At 39.8% G+C, this 22,039-nt stretch overlaps 1 protein-coding gene across 1 annotated transcript in view; it reads left to right on the plus strand.

Annotated features, from left to right (window-relative positions):
* Lrpprc (leucine rich pentatricopeptide repeat containing) overlaps positions 1-22,039 on the plus strand; it is an 80,272-nt gene extending 58,233 nt beyond the window's left edge. Inside the window, exons 28-38 of the mRNA XM_021652781.2 lie at positions 2,291-2,433; positions 2,557-2,662; positions 5,404-5,530; positions 10,987-11,075; positions 14,434-14,635; positions 16,734-16,873; positions 16,997-17,112; positions 19,259-19,333; positions 20,178-20,262; positions 21,332-21,474; positions 21,893-22,039. Of these exons, the coding sequence (XP_021508456.1) occupies positions 2,291-2,433; positions 2,557-2,662; positions 5,404-5,530; positions 10,987-11,075; positions 14,434-14,635; positions 16,734-16,873; positions 16,997-17,112; positions 19,259-19,333; positions 20,178-20,262; positions 21,332-21,474; positions 21,893-21,949 (1,283 nt within the window). The 3' untranslated portion in view covers positions 21,950-22,039. The remainder of the gene's footprint in view (positions 1-2,290; positions 2,434-2,556; positions 2,663-5,403; positions 5,531-10,986; positions 11,076-14,433; positions 14,636-16,733; positions 16,874-16,996; positions 17,113-19,258; positions 19,334-20,177; positions 20,263-21,331; positions 21,475-21,892) is intronic.

Genomic DNA, 22,039 nt, shown 5'->3' on the forward strand with positions numbered 1-22,039 from the left:
AAATAATGCTCCAGTCTGGATGGCATCCTACACATCTACATGAAGGGAAATAACACTTTGGAGTAGTCAGCGGTGTTTCCTTTTGCTTTAGAGATCATTTTATCTGTTTCTATGATGTCAGTTTTACATCATCAAACAGCGAATAAATGAATGACTTTGTCTTTTTGAACGTATTTTCAGTGGAAGCTTCCTTAATGTCATTGTCACCATTTCAAAGATTTTCTTAAAGATATTTCAACTGTGTGTGGTGTTTTTGTCTTTATTTTGTTGTTGTATTGAAGCAAGTCTCAACTTGTAATCTTGGTTTCCCTGGAACTCCATGTATAGAGTAGATTGGCCTTGAACAGCTCTGCCTCTTGAGTACTAGGATGAGATTGCTCCACCAAACCCAGACCTCACTGCCTTCATATATAAAAAGCAGACATTCATTTATCATTTGTGCGCACACATTGCTCTGTCCTAAAAGAGTTGCCTTTGATTTCTTATTTTTGCATTAAAAGTTCCTTGGTTGTAGCTTTTGTATTTTTACAGCCCTAGTATTTTATTCTGCTTCAAGTTATTTATGTTTTTCCCCCCCTCCAGTACATACAGGCATTGGCATTTTATGTTATGTGGCTTTTCCCTCTGCCTTATTTATTACACTAGCAAAGTGGATATATTCTAAGTACTAAAGATTCACCTGGCATATTAGTTTGCTAGCCGAGTGTGAATATGTCAGTGTGTGTTCCCATGTACAGATTCCCTGCCTCAGAAATATCATTGGCAGCTGTCTGTTTTAGTAATCCCCATTCACTTACTGTTTTGACTGCATTCTGGCTTGATTGCCTTGAATTCTACATTGAGTATCCTATAGTCTGTGGCTTTTATTTTTAAACTAATGATATGAAATAAATTCATTAAAAAACACAAATACATTTTCTTCATAATTAGTAAGATTTTGAAACCTCCAAACTTGATAATTTTTTTCTTAGTGAATTCATGATTTTAAAATATCCAGTCTTTGGCCAGCAGTAGCCTCTTCCCTTTAGCTTGTGTGTCATCTCACATACCCAGGGCTCAGGCTGCTGCATGATCCCGCCTTAGACCTAAGGTCTTCATTTGATAGAGTCTCAGCCTCTCCCCCCCCCCAACAGAAGAAGACTATTGCAAGTATAAGGTTTATGTTATTTAGATTTACTTCATTATCAAGTATGTATTCTAGAAAATCACTCTGAACTTTAAGTTCATTTCCGCTACTTAAAAGTGGGGGTTGCAGCCTGGGTATGATGTAGGAAAATTGTCCTGCTCACCTTTTATCTTTTTTTTAAATTGCTGATTTCTAATTGAGTGTGACTATGACTCCCTTTTTTGTTCTTTAAAGTTTCCAAAAGTCATTAGTTGTCAGAAAACTTGGGGTTTGTTTGTTTGTTTGTTTGTTTTGAGGACAGAATTTGGAGATACAAAATTAGGGAAATCCCATGTACTTTAGAAGTGATCCCTTCCCTCTAGAGTGCTGAGAAATAGAAATAGTCATGTTTTCTAAGATGGTTGTGCTCCAGCTCATCTCCCTGAAATGTTCCTTAATTTGCAAATTAAAACAAAGGACATATAAAGCAGGATAACCCTAAGTTCTTGTTATTTATGAAAACTGGATATCACAACATAAAAGTAATTAGATTATTAATACAAAGGAATCTGTTGCCTTTCCAAGAGGTTTCTTGCCTTCCTAAGATGTAGTCAGCAGTGTTATCTGTTGCCATAAGAATTATGAAACACTCTGAGACACAGAGAGCCATCCTTCAAGGTAGCAGGTGAGGTGCACACAGTCATCTCTCCTCACCCAAGTCAAAGTATCTGGAAATCTGTCACTTTGTAAGAAAAAGGCCATGCCTCAGAACCCTGAGCCATTTTAGAACCGTAGGTGCAGTTCACAAGGCAGTACACATGAATTTATCACCTCTGCAAACACTGAAGAGAGTACGTGTTACCTATTTCTAATTTTGATCTTCACTCTCAGTTACTTTAAAAACAAACTTTTTTATCAACATGATTTTGAAAGCGTTGGATAAAATCCTTGGGATGGTTTGTTCTTATTTTTGTTTTGTTTGTTTGTTTGACAGAGAAAGTTTCTGTGGCTCATAATTAGATGTACAGAAAAGTCTCTTCACACCTGGGCTATAGTTACTAATGTTTCCTTTCCATGGCAACAGCATTTGGAATAATGCCTGCATGAACATAAAGTAAAAATGTCCTAAACCTTTACCAGTTCTGTTTAACATAGTCATTGAGTTTGATTAATCAAATTCTACAGAATTGAACGGTGACTGGCAAAAAGCTGATGCTGTCTGGAATAAAATGCAAGAAGAAAACATTATCCCTCGTGAAAGGACATTGCAACTGTTAGCGGAGATCCTAAAAACCAGCAACCAGGAAGTTCCCTTCGAAGTACCTGAGGTAATCTGCCTAACTAACAGATTTTTGTTGCGGTGTATTTCTAGGACCTTGCTTAGCTCAGTTTTATAGCGGAGGTTGCTGTGTTTAACCATTTTTGTTGAACTGAGTCATTTTGTTTTAAAGTTTTGGTTTGAAGATGACACAGCTGCCCTGAATTCTTCATCACCCCCAGAAGACAGCCTTACTGAGAAGATGATGTTGAATGACTGCAGATTGAGAAGACACAGAGGTGACTACCCGCAGGGTCTTGTTTCTAAGAGCAAGCAGCGTGCAGGCTGAGTGCAGACTGTACAGCTCATATTTTATACCTTAAATTAGCACAGTTGGGAAATGTTTATTATTAACATAATAGAGATACTAAATAATTTATTAGTTATGATAATGATACTATAATTTATAAGCCAGTATCCTTAAATTTTGAGATCTGTATAAAATATTTAAGGATGAAAACGAGCAAAGGAAGTAAATGTGGCCAGATGTTAAGAATTGTTAGATGCCAGGGGTGGGGCAAGGGGATGTGAGGGGGTGGCAACATGCCTTTAATCCCAGCACTAGGGAGGCAAAGGCAGGTGAATCACTGTGAGTTCGAGGCCAGCATAGTCTACAGAGTGAGGTCCAGAAGAGCCAGAAACCTCTTGAAAAACCAGAGAGAGACTAATTGTTAGGTACAGTTGTACATGTGGAAGGCTGACTTTATTTATGATGATCGTCTTGGCTGCTTGGGATCTCTTTGAGACAGGGTCTCACTATGTAGCCCAGGCTGGCCTCAGACTCAATCCTCTTTGGTTAGGGCAAATGCTAGGATTATAGATGTACGCCATCATGCCTAGCTGATAAAGTTTTTATTTAAATGAAAACATTTAACTGATTAAAAATTATATAGTCGGTCAGCTCATTGGGTTAGCCTGTTAGTTCAGAGTTATATACTGATTTTATATGTCTAAAGATTCAAGAACTTCGCAAGATACAAGTGTTTCGAAAATTCAGTGCTTACGGTACTATCCGTTGGATAGTTGAGGTTAATGGGTTTGCTACAAAAAAGTGCTCACATAAAGGTTGGTAGATAATAGTGAATGCAGCTCCCATGGTATCAAAACAACTGATAACATTTTCTAGTTTTGTTTTATTAAGTTACAATATTTAGCCTCATTCTTAGCAACAGACAAGCTATGTGAACTAACTTTGTGGTCCCACTTAAAGAGTCCCACTGTGTGCTGAGTGATAGACTTTTTTGTAGCTTCATGCTGGTGTTCCATAGTTAAAATGATTTATTTCCAGTAAATGTTATTGTATTAAGCTTTTTAAAAAACATTTGTGATGGATTGATACTGGCATTCAGGAGATGACTTTCCGGGGAAGAGGCTCACGAGATGCATGTCTCCCAGAGGGCAGATGAGTCATTCCTCAGTTGTGCCCTCTGGAAAGGTGCTCTTCCTCAAGGACAGAATAGCAGGCCCACGTTCATGCAGACGTCCTTAGTTTAAATGCAGAGGGCCACACCCAACAACGGAGAACAAATGAAAGTAGGTGGGGCCTTGTTGGGAAAAAATGGTTAGGTGAGAGTATGGGGGGGAAGCTGGGAAGCTGGGGCTGTGACTGTTATATACGTGAAAAAATATGGGAGGAAGAGCTTCCCTCCCATTTTTTTTACATGGTAAAATACAGTGAGTACTCTAGGTATGTGTTGGCATAGCCACTAACTAATGTAATTTCTTCTTGAGTGTTTGTGTTTCTACCTTTTACTAGTGCCTGGTTCGTGTAGGCATTAACAAAACTCTTGATACAAAGTACTTAGTAATGAGATAACTAAATCTGCTTTGGAATTGTGGGATTGTGCTTTGGAAAGCTTATTTAAAATCTGATTAACACGAATTATTTACTTTCAGTCACACAAACCTAATCTTAACCAAAATACAACTAGTATAAATATTCTCACGCCTTATCTTTTTTTTTTTTTTTTTTTTTCTAATTTAATTTTCAGTTTTAAATAAGATTTGGACATTACTGCTTGCGTTTTATTGAAGGGATAATACAAACTTTTCTAACTTGCACACACAACCACAAATATTTTTGCCTGTTGCAGCACTTGTAGACTGTTCTTGTGGTCGCTAGCATCAGATTTACACCTGTTTAAATACCTTGCCTTTCCTTCCGGCTGAGCTTTATATAGTAGAGGGCTGTCTGTGGCAGACCATTTCTCCTCGGTCTCTGTTGGGATGTATTTATCCACACAAGAGTGGATTGCAGCCCCAGTTGGCTCTTCCTAGGCAAGCAATTTTATTTCAGAAAAGTAAGTGACTGAAAAGTGTAGATACTTCGCTTTTGGTAACATCTTTTCATTTGCTGACAGTTATTGTGAACAAGTGAAATAAAACTGTTAATCAGTCAAACAAATGTTGCCTAGTTTACTTGTTAGGTATCTGTATATTTGAAAATTGTATGTTTTTGTATAAGTCCTGTCGTAGCCAAATAATTTGATCTTCTAATTTTAGAATTATAGGCTATACTCACTCTAATGCTGTTGTGTTGGAATGTTAACCATTGTAACCACCCACTTATAGATTAAAGATAGCTTGAAAGTGAGTCTTTTGCACCCCTCAATCTAAATTATACCTCTGGTTTATTTGGACTTTAACACAGTATTTTGCGATTTATTTTGAAACTGCTATCTTTTGAATTCAGAAGAGCTGATTTTTATTTTTATTAGCAAGAACATAATTTATTGACCCAAAGCAAATATAAAAAATAATTTGTAAAAGAAGCTCCTCCAGACACCATTCTTTTCCATGTACTAGTACTTCTGCAGTTGTTTGTCTTAATACTTTGAAGATTGTTGGCTTGGTTAGTATCCGTATCTTGGGAATTGGTAACAGTGGGCAGGTGTATATTTTGTTTTTTTTTTTTTTATTTTGTTTTACTAGTTCAGAATAATACTGTCTCCCTTTTATAATCTTTTTTTCTCTCTCATAGATGCTTATGACATCTTCCTCAAAGCTCAAAAGCAAAATGTTGTGTTTAGCAGTGAGGCTTACAGCACTTTGATTAACTTGCTGCTGAGGAAGGACAACTTCACACAGGCCACGAAAGTGAAAGACTTGTGAGTATGCACTCGTCTGTGAAACCTTCGCTTCAGACACACCGTCCACTCACACAGCAGCCACTATGTTTTAGGATGTTTGTTTGAAGCAGCATCTCACTGTTTTGCAGGCTGGCCTCAAACTTGCAGCAATCCTCCTACCTCTTGAATGCCGGGATAATAGGCATGTTTGCCACTATGATTAGTTCGTGTGTGTGTGTGTGTTGATACCAACAGCCATATTCGGACCACAAGCCTGTCTGATGTACTCTGAGTTGTGCATTTACTCAGTTGGGAGTTTAATGAACTACTTCCTATTTATTTGTACCTCACTTAATGCCTTAAAGCACTCTTTAAGTGGTATCCTGTCAACTGTAAGCCTTGGGGCTTGGGTTGCTTTTTCAGGAAGTTATCATAGAACTCTTATCTTACCGTAACCTAAGGTGTTCTGAAACAAGTAATTTGGAAAGACAGGGAGGCAGAAAACAGCAGAGAATTTATTGTTGATGAATACAAGTAGGAAACTTACACTTTTAAGAAAGAAAACAAGTCAAAACATTTAATCCTAAGAGTTGGTCACAAATCCTCTAAAGAGTTCCCGAAAGTAAAATGTAATTATCTTCCTCTTGGAGCTGTGGAGATGACTTGGTTTGTCAAGTCCTTGCTGTGCATCATGAAGACAAGGGTTCAGATCCCCAGAACCCACATGTCTGTGGGTAAGCTGGCCAGGTAGACTGGTTGGAACTAACTTTCAAGCTCAAAAAAAGACCCCACTTCAGTAAATGAAGTGGAGAACAATTGAAGAAAACATCAGATGTCGACTTTGGTTTTACACTTGTGTGCAACATACACATGCGTGAACATGCCGCTACACATTAACACACATACACACACACACACACACACACACACACACACAAGCTTCTTGATTGGGCTTGTCCATAGTGACCCTGGCATCAGTTGAACCATCTTTCCAGAACCCACTGCTAAAGTTCTGATTCAGAGGCACCAAAGATCCTGGATAACTGAGGCGTCGCGTGCCTCGAACATCCCGATGGCATACCCTACATGGTGAATTATACTATATATCACGCTTACAATACCCTGTTGATGCTGTGTAGACCTCTCAAAGAAGGCCGCTGACCTGGCTTACTTTCAAACTGCAGTTGCCAGTTTATTTAGTGGGGCAGAATGAACTATTTTTAAAATGAAATAGACTGGAAGATACCGAAACAGTTCAAGTACTAAAGATCGTGTTTTGGAATATTGATTCCCATTGAGTGCGTTTGCATATGCATTTGTTTAATTATTGTTATGATAAGACATTTCTGGAGTTCTGGCATCGGTCTTGCTCCTAGAGGGAGCTGACTGACCTGAATGTTTAGAAAGCATAGCTCTTTTATTCTCCTTTTACCACAACCTGTAAAATGCAGGCTCATATTCTTTCTTTCCTCTCTCGGTTTTTATGAAGCCTTTCTATAATATGATTGACATATTAAAAGATATACATATTTAATGTATACATCTCATTAACTTTGGGGATAAGTATATACCAATGAAAGCAGCACCAGCCTCAAGGCCGTAAACATATCCATCACTATCTGGAGTTTCCTCCCACCGTCTTTATCATCATCGTCGTTATCATTGTTGGGTTTTCTGAGTATGTGTAATTACACTGATGATCTTCCCTCTTAGCAGTATTATTAACTGTAGGCACTGCTGTGTAAGACTCTAGAATTTACCTGCCTTGCTGGTACTCAGTAGTCCTCATCTCCATATTTCCCCTCCTCTCATCCCTGACAACCTCCATTCTGCTCTCTGCTTCAGGGTTGGGTTTTTTTAGAGTCTATGTAGAGATGAGACTTCTGCACACTTCAGAGTGCTTATATTTCAGCTGTGGTATCCTACAAGTATTATTTTATAGCTGCCTTCCCAACGTAGCTGCGTGGACCAGAGAGAATCCAAGATCCAAAAAGCCTTCAACAGGGGATTGCTTATATGGCCTTGTACTGGCTGGTTTTGTGTGAACTTGACACAAGCTAGAGTCAGCAGAGAGGAAGGAGCCTCAATCGAGAAAATGAGATCCAGCTGTAAGGCATTTTCCCAATTAGTGATCAATGGTGGGTGGCATCATCCTGGGCTGGTGGTCCTTCGTTCTATAAGGAAGTAGAATGAGCAAGCCATGTGAGCAGCACCCCTCCATGGCTTCTCTATCAGGTCCTGCCGCCAGGCTCCTGCCCTGCTTGAGTTCCTGTCCTGACTTTAGTGATGGACAGCAATGTGGAATTGTAAGCCAGATAAAAATAAACCCTTTTCTCCCCAACTTTCTTTTTGGTCAAACCCCACGACAGGCCTTGAACTAATAAAATATTCATTGTTCTGTAGGATTGTAACTTGAAACCTATGTTGGGTACCTTTCTTGAAAAGGGTCAGGTGGTGGTACAAGCCTTTAATCCCAGCACTCAAGAAGCTGAAGCAGGTAGCTCTCTATGACTTGAAGGCCAACCTAGTCTACAGATTGAGTTCTAGGACAGCCTCTAGACTGGGAATATATGAATTATCTAGTTAATTGTGGTACTGGAGTATGTCATAGTAACTTCCCTGGATTCATTTCCTGGTTGCCTTTTCCTCTTCCAACCTTATATCAACTATCAGAGTGAAAAAGTAATTGTTGGTTGGGCTAGCAAATGGGTAAAGGTAATCTCTAAACCCGCCTTGCTGGAAAGAGTAAGCCAACTCCAGCAAGTTGTCCTTTGACCTCTGTGTATTGTGTTTGCCTGCATATATAAGCCTGTGCACTCACACACACAAATAAGTATAAAAATCATTTTCAAAAATAATGGTTGGTGTTTGCTTTTGTTAGGGTGGCCACCACATGGGTTAAAGTATCTTGTAGCAGTCTATTGCTGTTCTCGCTCTCCAGCCTGGATGCCAACGTCAGCGGCTCTGTCTCTGGGAACAAACACTGAATGGCTTTCTTAGGGAGCTGAGAATCATTTCACAGCGGCCCTGCTCTGCCCGTGAGCACAGCACTCACTCTGCCTGTCCTCACCCACTTCCTGTTTCCTTCTGTCTAGAAATGGTGCTAAGTCTGTCCCTGACTTTTCACTGGGCTGCAGTGTCTGTGATTCACAGTGACATAAATTAGAAGCACTGATGAGGGTTTTGCATGTTTTATTATGCCAGCACAAGCAGCAGTCCATATGTTGCTCTGAAAAATACAGAATTTTCCTTGAAATACTGTCTTAGTTAAGAAAGATCAATATTTGCAGTTAAGGGTGAGCTATAAGATGTAAACCCTTTTTTCCCCATATTTTTTTTTTATTTTGACAGTTCAAAAAAATGTCTGAAATTCTACACAGTTCACGCCAGTAGCCACCAGTCTGATCGTGACTGTTTAAATTGTGTAAAATGAAATAAAATTATATTACACATTGCTCGTGGCTAGTGGCAAATCCCTTTGAACAGCACAGATAAGGATATTCCCTTCATCACAGAAAGTCCGTTTTGGTAACTGAAAAATAAAACTGAAAATTAGAAACCAAAGTTAAACTTATGTATGTTGTATGAATGATCCCGGTTGCAGAGGTTCCTGTGAGCAACTTCAGACTTTTTCCCAGCCAGGTTGGAGTATGTTTTCAAAATGTGGTCCTTTTCTGCTAGCCAGTAGGTACGGGAAAATTTTCTTCCTTCTGATACTAATCTCTACTTTTGTATTTGAAACAAACACAGGGAGCTTCTTGGAGAGCTTTTAAATGATGTTATATTCTTTAAAGAAGCTTATTGCTTATTCTTGGCAGTTAAAAGACAAGATTTATTACCTCATGGCATTCGTTGGTGTTTGTGATTGATGTTTTTGTTTGGGGGTTTGGTGGTGGTGGTTTGGTTTTGTTTTGACACTTTGTCTCACTATGTTGCCCTTGCTTGCCTGGGACTCTTTATAAACCAAGCTAGTGTTGACCTTACAGTGATCTGCCTGCCTGTATGTCCCGAGTGCTAGGATTAAAGGCTTGAGTTAACCAGGCCAGGTTGGTTTAAGGCTATAAGCAATACTCTCTCCCCCCACCCCCACCCCAGCTCTGTCTGTCTCTCTGTCTGTCTCTGTGTCTCTCTCTCCCTCTCCTCAGTTTTTCCAGACAGGGCGTCTGGAACCCACATAGCTCTGCCTGCTTCAGTCTTCTGAGTGCTGGAATTAAAGGCATGCACCACCACCACCTAGTGCCCCCTGGCATAAGTAATATTCTTAGGGCATAATTCATATATATTGGTGTGAGAAGTGAGATTGTAATAGTGCTTGATTTTTTTTTTTTTAATTTAATCATGCTACATTTTGAGAAAGCAAGTTCTTTAAGCAGTTAGTCTCACGTGTGAGTTGTTGACTTAGAAGCATTGATAAATGGGACGAAGGGGGAAAATCAAACTGAGTAGTTACGGGGATTAGTTAGGGGAAGTGGGGAAGTGCTGTATGTCTGGGGACTGCAGAGTAAGCTGGCAGGGCTGCAAGTGGCCGAGGGGCTGAGCCCTGCATGGTGTCTGTGGCTGGTTTCTCTTGGACTGATAAGGATAGTGATCTTATGCTGTGTTCAGGGGTCTCTAGACTTGTGTTGGAGATTGACAGTGAGGTCGCTGCTGAGCTGAGCAGATAGTAGTGATTGTGCTTGCTCCTTGCTCCTTGTGACCGATGAGTATTTCCTAACTGGGAGTTCAACTCTGGGGCATTAGGATGCTAAAACGTCATCACAAGAGATGTACAGTGTAACAAACTGCTTTGGTTAGATTTTAGGGTTTTTGTTTGTTTCTTTGGTTTGGTTTTAGTTAATACTGTAGGGTTTGGTGCTAAGTAAAGCTTTTTTAAAAGTTGGGAAGTTTTGTTTGTAAGTCTGTGGTTATGTGAAATTTTAAATTTTCGTGTAACTGGTTTTGGTTCTGTGCTCTATTTAAAAGCTTTAAAAACTATCTAGATGGCAGAAATTTGAAAATTAATAAACCAAATAATGGTGTTGGTTAGTAATATGCTTTAGTTTATACTTAAGGTGTATAATGCTGAAAATAAAATGTTCATTTTTGTTGCTGGAAGAATAATTTTACATTTTATAATTGTGGTAGATGGAGAGAGAGAGAGACAGAGAGGAAAAAGTATCCAGCTTAGGATACGGCGAACAATGCAGGGCATGCGGTTATTTTAGTCACCTAATATGTCAGCACTCAAGAATCTGAACCGATTGTTTAAAAAAAATCTTGTACTTTGTTTCTTTTGTTGCTCATTTCCAACTTTGTCATCTGTCAGAATGCAAAAAAAAATTATCCTTCTATAACCATTGACAGGATAACACAAAAGCTGTCTCCAGGTCGATATTTTGCAGCAATATTTTTAACATACGAACAGTAGTTTTTATAATTTCACCTTGGTGCTCAACCATTTATTATCGTATCAGAAGCATGTCAGTAATTCCTTTCTAAATGTCTGCTTCTTTTAGCGCTGAGACCCACATCAAGGGCTTCACACTGAACGATGCTGCCAACAGCCTCCTCATCATAACGCAAGTTAGGCGGGATTATTTGAAAGGTATGTCACAATGCTTGACCTTTACGTCACATTAATGCCTCTGCAGATTTTTCTTGTAACGCCCTTCGAATACTTGGATAAAGGAGTCCATTTAGCAAATTACCTGCTTATCAAGAGCCTTTTGTGGTAGCTGAGAGACGTAAATTACTGTACATGCATTTATAATACAGCTTGAATATGAATGTACTTGTCATTTGACCACTTAGTCCAGTTTCCATTCCATTTAACACAAGATGGGTTTTCTTAAGATGAATCACAGCTCTTCAGACATGCAAAATTTGTGTTCCAGAACGAGAGAAAGTACAGGCTTTCAAGTGCGTTAAAATTCACAGCACAAGTCATTTTGCTTTGGAAATTAACATACTTTGGAGGTCTGAAACAATTCCCAGCAGTTATTTCTTGCATGTTGTGTTAGTTGTATATGAGATAGCAAATGAGTTAAATTGAGTGTTAAGTGTTTGAGATTGTACACCAAATGATTGTAATATTGATTTTTTAAAAAAACCCAATCCAGTACTTTTTAATAGTTCATAATACCAAGAACAATAAAATTCAGTGTTTGTTTGGAGTTGAGATTTTGAATATGGGTGGAGAGGGTGACCTAGGAAGACTAGAAGTGACTTTGAGGAGGGTTGGCGCTGGTGGTTTTGTGGTGGCCGTTGATGAATTTACAGTGGGTCGTTAGCTCTCGAGGAGAACGCTGATAACGATTTAGGTAAGCTTTTCAGTGAACTTCCGAGTTTGAATTTTGGGCAGTATAGCAGCACCACTACAACAGCTTCTACTTAGGAGACCTTGAGCTTCCCAGCCCTCACCCTTGGCGCTCGGCCTCTTCCCAGGCTGCGATCATAATGCTGCTCCTTGCTTTGCAATTGATCAGCTATCCTCCTGAGAGGAGGCTGGCTGTAGTTGTTCAGCCTCGGGGTTGCTTGCAGTACTTAGGCGTGCTGCTCCTCAGCTGTCTGAACGACGGCGGCCATTTCTCTTTTTAGAGTTTATAGTGCAGTCTCTCAGGCACTCTGCATGACAGCAGTCTTTTGGACAGTCTCGAGTTGTGATTGGGAACTGCACTAAGGCTTGTTTTTAAATTTTTGAAGGTTTTTTATTTTCAGCAGAAATGATTTTGTGAGGTTTATTTTCTGTGTAGGTTTTAAGACATTGAAATTTTTAACTGGGCCTGATTGTGCACATTGTAATTCTAGTTTGTGAGGGCTGAGGCAGGGGGATTGTTCATATCTGAGTCGGCCTGGATAGCCAAGATGCTGGGCCGCAGAGTGAGACTGTCTCAGAGAAACAAAGAGGAAATTAAAATCTGCTCCTTGTGAAAATTGTGAATAGCTAATGTTTCTGTGACACAAAGAACAAGACGTTTGTATTTAACTTTTAAAGAGTTCAGTTTGGAATTAAATATGCCCCAAGACCTTTTACTGACTCTGAGCCTTTCCTGAGTGCCCCATGAAAACCACACGGAAATGTGTGGTGTGGTGGCCCGCCTGTTCTCAGGTGTTCACACACATGGATCTATAGCCAAAGAGAGCAACTGGTTTTCTTTAGTCTTTCAGATCTGTGCTCTCTTTCAACTTTATTTTAATCAAACTTGTCTATGGCAGTAAAACATCCAATTAAATCTTAGAGTAATTTATAAACTGATACTTTTGTAGACTGTTCATAGCTGCCATGTAGCAGTATTACTCAGTATGACTAGAGAATAATTGAGAGTCATGTTGGCCTTGAGTGACAGAAGACTTGAGAAGATCGACGTGGATGGGGTCTTATTTTTGGTGTTCCTTAGCTCACTCGTGGCACAGATGGTAAATTCTGTGCCATGGTTGAGATCGTGAGCTTTTGTATCCCCCTTGGACAGACATAAATTGTCTGTTTGCTTGCCCCTCTACTCTTCTGTACCCATAGGTGCAGCACCTGGAGTGGGACGAGGTGGGGGCAGGGGATGAGGTTGGCACCCTGCTCTGTGACTGTAGCCTTGGGGGAATACTGAACCACCAGCCTCAGTGCTCATCTGTAAGATTGGTTCTAACTTCAGGAGGGTTCTTTGAGCATGGCTTCTGATTCCACACCTGCACTGTAGTAAATGCTTAATCAACCTGAGCTGCCATCCTCCTCCTTTCTTTTGTTGTTGTTGACTTTATTCACTAACAGAAAGCTCTTCCCTAACAATGTGCTTAGATACCAAGGATTTTGAACGTAATTGTCTGAAAATAACCACCCTTTAACAAGATACTATCAAGCTGATTTTCGGTGTGTCATATTTTTCAAATACCATAGAGGTGTTTTTGTTTCTGTTACATGCATACGTATTTGTAATATCTACTGTTTTTTAAACTGTTTTCCCATTTCTGTATTTGAAGGTCAATGGTCTGGATCATGTATAAATTTGAAATTATAATAGTTTATTCAGTAAAGAAGACTAAATCAATCATGTCTTTTCCTGCATTGTTTTTAAAAGACTCTTTAATTACTACCCTTTCCCTTTCCATGTGAGGATAAGCTGCTCTCCGTCTAGGAGCTGCCCGGAGAGCCTCCGCTTCGTCTAGGTTTACAGTGCTTTCACTGCTGCAAAGCTGGGAAGTCTCTGCGCTGGTAAAGGTGGCTGTTATTAAGTGTTAGTGCAGCTCCTCCCGTCTACCACCTTATTTAACACAAGGATCTCACTGCCCTTGGCACGCGACTGTAAACTAGAAAGGCATTCCATATGTATCCATGATCAAGTACTTGTAATTGACTGTAGCCCTAAGAATTGAATAAGCTTTATTTTCTTTGAAAGCTGAATGCACCAAGTTTCTGCAAGGAGCCTAATTGTGTGAAATAAATCTGTTAATGTGGAGTTGGAGTGACTGCTCCAGCTTGGCTGGTTTTATGTGTCATTTCGTCCTGTTTGAACCATTTTCAAAAAAGAATATGACATGTTAAAATGTTTTGATAATTATGTGGGCTTTGAGTTAGTAAAATCAAGGTAATTAATACAGATAGAAGTAACCTTTTTTTTGTCTTTGGTGTATTCTTCTGTTTAAAAAAGTTCTTCCTTTCTTCCACTTTTCAGAACTTGTCAGCTTTCTTGATTAGTTATGAAATAGTATCCCAGAATGGAATTTATGCTGTCAGTAATATTTGCCTTCTTTCCTACATGAAATTCTGCTCCTCTCTCATTTTACAGTTAGCTGTTCCATTTTAAAACGATTTTCATGAAGTATTAATATTTTCTGTAAACTAAAGTGAATTATTCAGGTTTTTTCAGTGTTAGCCATTTGATGCTCTTTTTTTAAAAAGCTGGTTTTCAAGATGTATTCAAGTCAGTGTGGGTCATTTTGAGAAAAACGCAGTCCTCTGCTCTTCATTGTAGAGGCTCTAGCAACTCTAAAAGAAACGCTGGATCTGGAACAGATTCCTTCTAAGCTGGCTGTGACCCGCCTCATCCAGGCCTTTGGCTTGAAGGGTGACCTGGAAAGCATAGAGGCCGTTCAAAAGATGGTAAATGGACTTGATGCAATTGGACTCTCAAGAATGGTTTTCATCAATAACATTGCTTTGGCACAGATGAAGAAGTAAGTATTTTCAAGCTTTCTTGATTGAGGATTATCTCAAATATCTACCTTTAAACGGTTTCTGTGCTTTCTGCACCTTTTGGAAAAACCATGTCAGTTATAGGAAATTTTCAGTCCTAATTATTATGTTGATTATTTACTATTAAAACTAATTACATTAAAATGTATTTTATTTTTAATTAAATTTTAGATGAAACATTTGTAATTCGTAAAACATACTCCAGTTGCTAACTCGTTTATATTTATGTATAATGTATGTTATGCACAAGTTATATTATGTATATGTTCATGTACACCTGTGCGTGTGTATAAAATAATATACACACACACACATATATGCCTCTTGTTATCAAAACACTTCTTTTACAAAAATTAAAGCGATTTCTTTTCCTAATCAGCAATTCTTTAAAGCGTGAACACACTGCCAGCATAGTGAGACTTATTAAAAATACTAGCTTATTAAAAATACCCATGTCCTCTTCCTGAGGGGGGAGCAGCCTTACCAGGCCACAGAGGAGGACAATGCAGCCACTCCTGATGAGACCTGAGAGGCCAGGGTCAGAGGGAAGGGGAGGAGGACGTCCCCTATCAGTGGACTCGGGGAGGGACATTAGAGGAGATGAGGGAGGGAGGGTAGGATTGGGAATGGATGAGGGAGGGGGCTACAGCTGGGATACAAAGTGAATGAACTGTAATTTATTAAAAATTAATTAATTAAAAAAAACTGTGTCCATGGTTAGGTTGTGTAGCTTTATGATGGAGAACTTGTTAGTGAACATAAGACCCTGAGTTCCATTCCAAGCATTTCATATCCGCAAGAAGAGAAGGTGTCAGACTCAGTTCATTGCAGAAGGACTCAACTCTCCTTGGATTTCATTGCTGCTTTATTTATACACATTAAATTGTTGTAAGAGTGAACATAAGATAGGCCCATAGTCCCAGAACTCAGGAGGATGAGTTTGATGACAATCTGAGCTATGTAATGAAACCTTTCTCAGGAAAAAAAAAAAAAAAAAGAAGTCATAAGAATAATTCTAGAGTTGATATTCATAACGCTTTTGAGGGAAATGTTCGTTAATAATTATTCTCTGATGTATGGATTTGATAGTAAAATACTGTTCTGAAGGGGTTATTTTTGTTTATTCCTATTTCTTTTAGCAGAAATGTTTTGTTTTAAAATTATTTCCTGAGGGATGGAGAGATGGTTTATCTCTTCATGAGCCAACGTGGGACTTCCTCTAGTACCTACATATGATGGCTCCCAAGCTTGTGGGCTGTGACACTTGCCCTAATGTCCATATAAACATGCAAGCCAAACAGCCATATATAGATCAAATAAACTTTTTTGAAATAAAGTTTAAATTTTTCTTTTCAATAAGAAAATTTGATTTTTACAATTAGATCTAAGGGCTAGATGAACTTTTAAACTTACAGTATAAATATATAGATAGATATATTTTATGATATGGAAAACATGTTTTTATTCACTTTAAAATAATTCTTTTACCTAATCCCATAAGAAAGATCTAGTATATGATCATTTTTTTAGTTAGAATTCTTATTTTCATTCTAGTAATTTCAACATGAAGTTGACTTATGGCACCACATTAAAACTGTACATATCGGTTGTAGATTACTTTATCAAAATGATAATAATAAGTATATTGTTTGCTACTTTGTTCAAGAAGGCCACCACATTTTTTTTCCTCAGAATAAAGTTCAAAGGCACCCTTTTTTGAGGATTCTAGAATTGAATATTTTCCAAACGTATGGAGCCTGACAAAAAGAAATCTCTGTAAATTGTGAAAATACAGCTTTTGACTATATAATCTTTTTAATTTTTTTTTTCATCTCCAAATGCTTATACGGTCTTTGCCTCATACTAGTGTTGGTTGTGGTTTGTAAGTCCATAATAACTAGGTTATGTTACATGATATGCTTTAAAATTATTGTTGTTAGAAGTATTGTTATTATCTGGTTGCTTGTAAATATAGATCCTCTTTTTTCTGAAGTATTTGCATGAATATCTACATGAATTAAAACTGGCTACAATTTTATGGAAGCAAATATTTTATTATAATTTTGGTTTCTTTTATAGTAATAATATAGATGCCGCCATAGAATATATTGAAAACATGCTTACTTCAGAGAATCAAACCATAGAACAGCAGTACTTCGGCTTGTCATATTTATTCAGAAAAGTAATAGAAGAACAGATGGAACCAGCATTAGAAAAATGTGAGTTGTTTGCTTCTTAAAGAGCATAGAAGCTTCTCTTTTTCTTGGATGAAGTTGGGCCAGATTTCTTGGGCAGGTGAGTCATATCCCTGTTTCAATTTTCCTTACCTGTTTTTCTTGCAGTAAGCATCATGTCTGAGAGATTGGCCAATCAGTTTGCACTTTACAAGCCCGTCACTGATCTCTTCCTGCAGTTTGTGGATTCAGGCAAGGTGGATGAGGCCAGAGCTCTCTTAGAGGTAATGAATGACCTAGAAGAAGTCACCTGAGAAGTGACGAGACAGGAGCATGAGGAGGGGGCCAAGAGTGGAGAACCTGTGCTAGAACCTGTGCTAGAACACGGGAACTCAGCATGAATCAAGGTTGCATGACAGGACCAGGGGCTGTGGGTTGCTAGTTTTAAAGCTCTCAGGTAGGACTAGCAATCCTTGTAATTAAGACAGGCATAGGGTGGGGAAATGAGACATGCTTCTTTGAAGACGGGTAATGCAAAGCAACAATTCCTTTGATTTCCTAATTTCTTTAATGCTCTAAATACTGTGTATCACCATGGCAACACAGTTTGCAAACAAGAAGTAGGAAATGTTTGCTTTTCATGTACAGCTTCTCACTTGAATACTCAAACATTCTCAGTGCCTTATTCAAGGTTTATTAAGAGTTGAATTTGCTTTCTATTCACTTATGTGTCACCAACACATTAAATGACAACTGTGGGTCTCTGTGGCCCACACTCTCAGTTAAATTAGCAATCTTGAGGAAAGGAGACAACTGCATTCATGCCATTTTAACAGCTCTAAATATAAAGCTGCGCCAAGCGCGCCAGAGCGGTGGGTGATCCAGCTGCTACTGGCAGTGTACACAAACAGGCACCGCTGGGGAGCCCTGTCCCAGCAGGCGGCAGTCAAACAGTCCCGTTATCCTGCCAGCGGCTGTGTTTGTGTAGACTCCCTGTGTCAAATTGAGGCCTGGGACCAATTTCTGGTAGTAAATAGTGTTACAGTCACTTACGTTCCTACTGGCTGTGAGGTGTCGTAGGTAGATGTGGGAGGTGATGCTGTGTCATTGGCTTGAGTTCCAGGTTTGGTCCGAGTTCGTCTAGCCTGACAGCAGCCCAAAGCCACTTTTCAGAGGTGCCTGAGCATTTTCCTGAGTTAACAGTTATATAAAAATGCAGATTGCTTCTGCTTTCTCAGGTTTTTGCTGTTTGGTTTGGTTCATTTAGTTCTTCTTTTGTAGGAAATTTATGATAGGAGTATCAGAATCTTCGTTGTTCTCTCTTGAATGTGTCTTCACATGGTATCCTCTTGTGTGTATAGCTAAACCCTGAGGGCTGTAAGCACAGTTACCTAGCCACACACGTGCTGTTCAGTCACCTTGATCATGCTCTTCTGATTCTTCTCTACGCACTTGCTTCGAGCCGTAACCTTCATCATTCCATTGAAGCAGAGTTGCCAGCAGCCGGGCTGCACGCCCAGGAGCTCTTGGTGGCGGCTGAGTGCTGATCCAACAGCAGCTCATCCTTTACCTGCCTGCCGAACAGTAACGTGTTGTTCTTTCTCACTTTAGCGAAGAACTTGGTTCCCAGATGTTGAAAACCTCAGTTTATAATGTAAATGTTCTGCGAGCCCGCAGAAGTTCTTTTTATACTGTTCATCTTAGCACTGACAGTGTTTTAAAGCTTTGAATGAGCAATGTGCTTTCAGAAACTTAGAGGATGACATCTGCAGTGAGTGTAAACTAAAATATTGTCTTGCCATATTTGATTTGACTAAAGCATCTAACATTGGATAGACACTTGATTTATCTGGTCTGTCATATAAACTTTTTTTCAGTTTAACTTTTGTCTCTTTCTCAAGCACTGGCTGTCTATTGCAATGAAAGCCTTTTATAAAATAGAGAGATTGAAATCAGTCCTTTTGTATGCATAAGTGTAGGTAATTATACTTTAAAGAGAACTTGCTTTGTACATTTTAATTTTTATAAAGAAACGAGCAGTTATCTCCCTGACACCTTATTAAATGTATAATTAACCTTATGATCCCTAGCTCACTTGTGAATGCTTGGCAGAATAATTGGAGAGGAATGGTGTTTCTTTTTTCCCCCTTTCTTTGCAGTCCTAAGCCTTGTTCTGTGGTTGTTGAAGCATCGGTGTAATTTTTCCCTTTTCTTTTTAAACAAACTTCATCCTCGGATGCAAAGAGCCACACTCACTAGTGGCTGGCACGGCCCGCACCTGTTTCCCTTTGGTGCCTAAATAAACCTGGGAGGCTCCAGTGGTAATGATGCGTCACTGTGTCATGGTGAACTTCCTTAATTGAGAAGATGCACCTTGACCTGCTTATTTCGAACCTTCATTGACTGACAGTCAAAATTTATACATTTTAGAGATGCGGTGCCATTGCCGAGCAAAGCCCGATTCTGTTCGTGTTCTGTCTCAGGAATGCTCAGAAGCCGAAAAAGGTACTGTTCTTTGTTCCCAGCGCCCCTCAGACAGTCCTGCTCTATGTCGTCTCAGAACCTTACTGAAAATGCCACAGAAATGGAAGACAGGGCCTGTCTATATTTGGCTTGTTTTTAAAGTTCTGTATGTGTGCGCGCATGTACAGAAGACAACCAGCAGGTCCTGTTTTATATTTTGGGGGTATAATTCGATGGTAGGGTCTCTTATGTGCAGCAGGTCCTGCTTTGGGGCCTCCTCAGGAGATGGGCAGGAAGGAGTTGAGTGTCCTGGATCTGCGTGTGATGTGACTGATTTGCTGAAAGGGGAGTTAGGACTTTAAGTCCTGGCCACATTGCCGTTGACGGTACAGCAGGTAATTAAGCTAGATTCCACTCGCTAAGATGAGGGCAGGTTATATACGAAATTCATCGCTGATTGACTCGGTGGAGTAGGTTCTGTCTTCTCTGCTCCTGCAGTAGTCCTCCCAGCAGTCAGCTGATCATGCTAGTGAAACCCTAGAAATGCCAGTCATTTTTTGAATCTTTATATTTTATCCTGAAAATTTTTTTTACGCTAAAATATGATTTACCTTTTTACCCTTGATCTTACTGCTTTTTGATAAGTTAACAGTTGATAAAAGAAGCAGTTTTAATGCTTTGATTTTATTATTTATATCTATTTTGAAAGTACTCAGATATGTAAATGAATTGCCATAATTATTGAAAAATGATTTTTATCGAATTAACATCAAATGCTAAGACACATAAAATTGAGTGGCTAGTTGTGTGGTAATTATTGTAGTACTGTTAGGCTGGTGGTCTGTAAAATTCTTCTGAGTGTGTTACTTTTATCCACTTTTCCTAGGCACCAGTTCTGAAGACCTTGTTAGAATTGATTCCTGAATTATGTGAAAAGGAAGAAGCATATACTTGCTGCATGAAAAGCTATGGTAATAAATTTTAATCTTACTATTTAAGTGATATAAATATTTCTAAATGTAGTCAACTGTGTGTTCAGCTCAAAGGAATAATCCTAAATTTCAGATAATCGTGCATTCATTTAGATATAGAATGTTTTTAAACTATAGAAAAGTATAGAATTCCTTCTGGAGCGATAACATTTTTTATATATATATATATTTCCGGACACCTTCAGAGCGGTCCAGATTTGTGGAGTCAGGTCCCAGGCTCCCAGACAAACCTGGCAATTCTTTCAGACTCAGTGTTAGGCCTGCCCTGCGGGGCAGAAGGGCTAGCCTCCTCTTTGCCTCTGTGCTCCTTCAGTAGCCCTCCCGCCCCGTCCGCTGTGATCGAGCTTATCACCTCCCAGTTGGAGTTCAGTCCTCATAGTCAACAGTCACGAGAGAAAGGGGAGCCAGCCTCAAGTTTTCTCACTGGGAAGAGAAAGTGCTGTCATTTCCAAGCCTTGGTGGCCCGTCCATGTGCCACCCACAGTCTTGCTCACCACAGTAAGTTATGGTAGAGCAACTGACTTAGCAGATCTGCTGAAGTCATAGACTTCTTTAAGTAATACAGTACTGGAAAAGGAGGCCACTGGGGTACTAGGGTGGGCGTGGAGAAAGACAGCAGAGAAGACTGACAGGATCCCTAGACAGGAATAGCTAAGAATGAGGGTCCTTGCGGGAGGAGCGGATTTACACAGGGAAACTAGCTGTGGCTGGAGCGCCAACAGCTTCCAACTCCTTCCCCTTGGAGAGCACCTGGGACCATCCCTGCCTTCCTCCACCTCTGCTTTACAGTGGGAGGACATGGGTCCTCAGCTAGTACTTCTGATGCCATTGACCTTGTTCTTTAGGCCCTCCATGCCTGCCCACCCTTTCCTTCAGAGTGAGCACTGGGAGGCAGAGTGTAGAGGAGTAGGCAGTGTGGACTCTGAATGCCTCCTCCTGGAGCCGTCCCTTCCCTTGTCTTGGGTCCTGGGGTGTCTGGGCAGCAAAGTGCCAGGGAAAGGAGAGGATGGGTCTCTCCAGGCAGCTCATCTCTCTCTGACTCCTTCAGTCTTAGACAAAGATGTGGCCTCTGCTAAAGCGTTGTATGAGCATTTGACAGCAAAGAACGTGAAGCTGGATGACCTCTTTCTGAAGCGCTATGCGTCTTTGCTCAAGGACGCTGGCGAGCCCATCCCCTTCACTGAGCCCCCCGTGAGTATTCTTAATTACGAGAAAATACCTCCGTGGATTTATGTGTGCCAAAGAGCACAACTAAGACTGTGCAGAGAAAACGGTATAATAATAAGTTACCAAGAATTGGGTCTCTGAAGAACTGTAGGAGGGCGGGGTGGAATAGCCTGGGGTAAATGCAAGGTGTCCCAGACCTTCAGCTAGGTGTGAATTTATCAGTTCTCTTGTTTCTCTGTGAGGTGGAACTCAGCCCTAGAGCTGGGCTTCACTCAGAGCTTGAGGCTTTTGAACTTGGCATCTCACAAGACAGGAATGCCGGGCTTAAAGAGCAGGTGGTCAGCGTGGAGGCGTGGCCTCCAGTGCTCGCTCACTGGTGTTTTTAAAGGCTGTGTTGCTCGCTCCTAACTGTCTGTAATTTCTCTTTTTGTCTCCTTAACAGGAAAGCTTTGAATTTTATGTAAAGCAGCTAAAGGAAGCAAGGGAGAACCCTTCATGAAACTTTGTGGGTATATGTGTTTGTGAGCCTGTGTCTAAATGCTATTTCTAAAATGTACTTGAAGGAAAAATAAAAGAAAATTAAATGGTT

The sequence above is a fragment of the Meriones unguiculatus genome, chromosome 1 (genome assembly GCF_030254825.1).
Source record: "Meriones unguiculatus strain TT.TT164.6M chromosome 1, Bangor_MerUng_6.1, whole genome shotgun sequence".
Classification (NCBI taxonomy): domain Eukaryota; kingdom Metazoa; phylum Chordata; class Mammalia; order Rodentia; family Muridae; genus Meriones; species Meriones unguiculatus.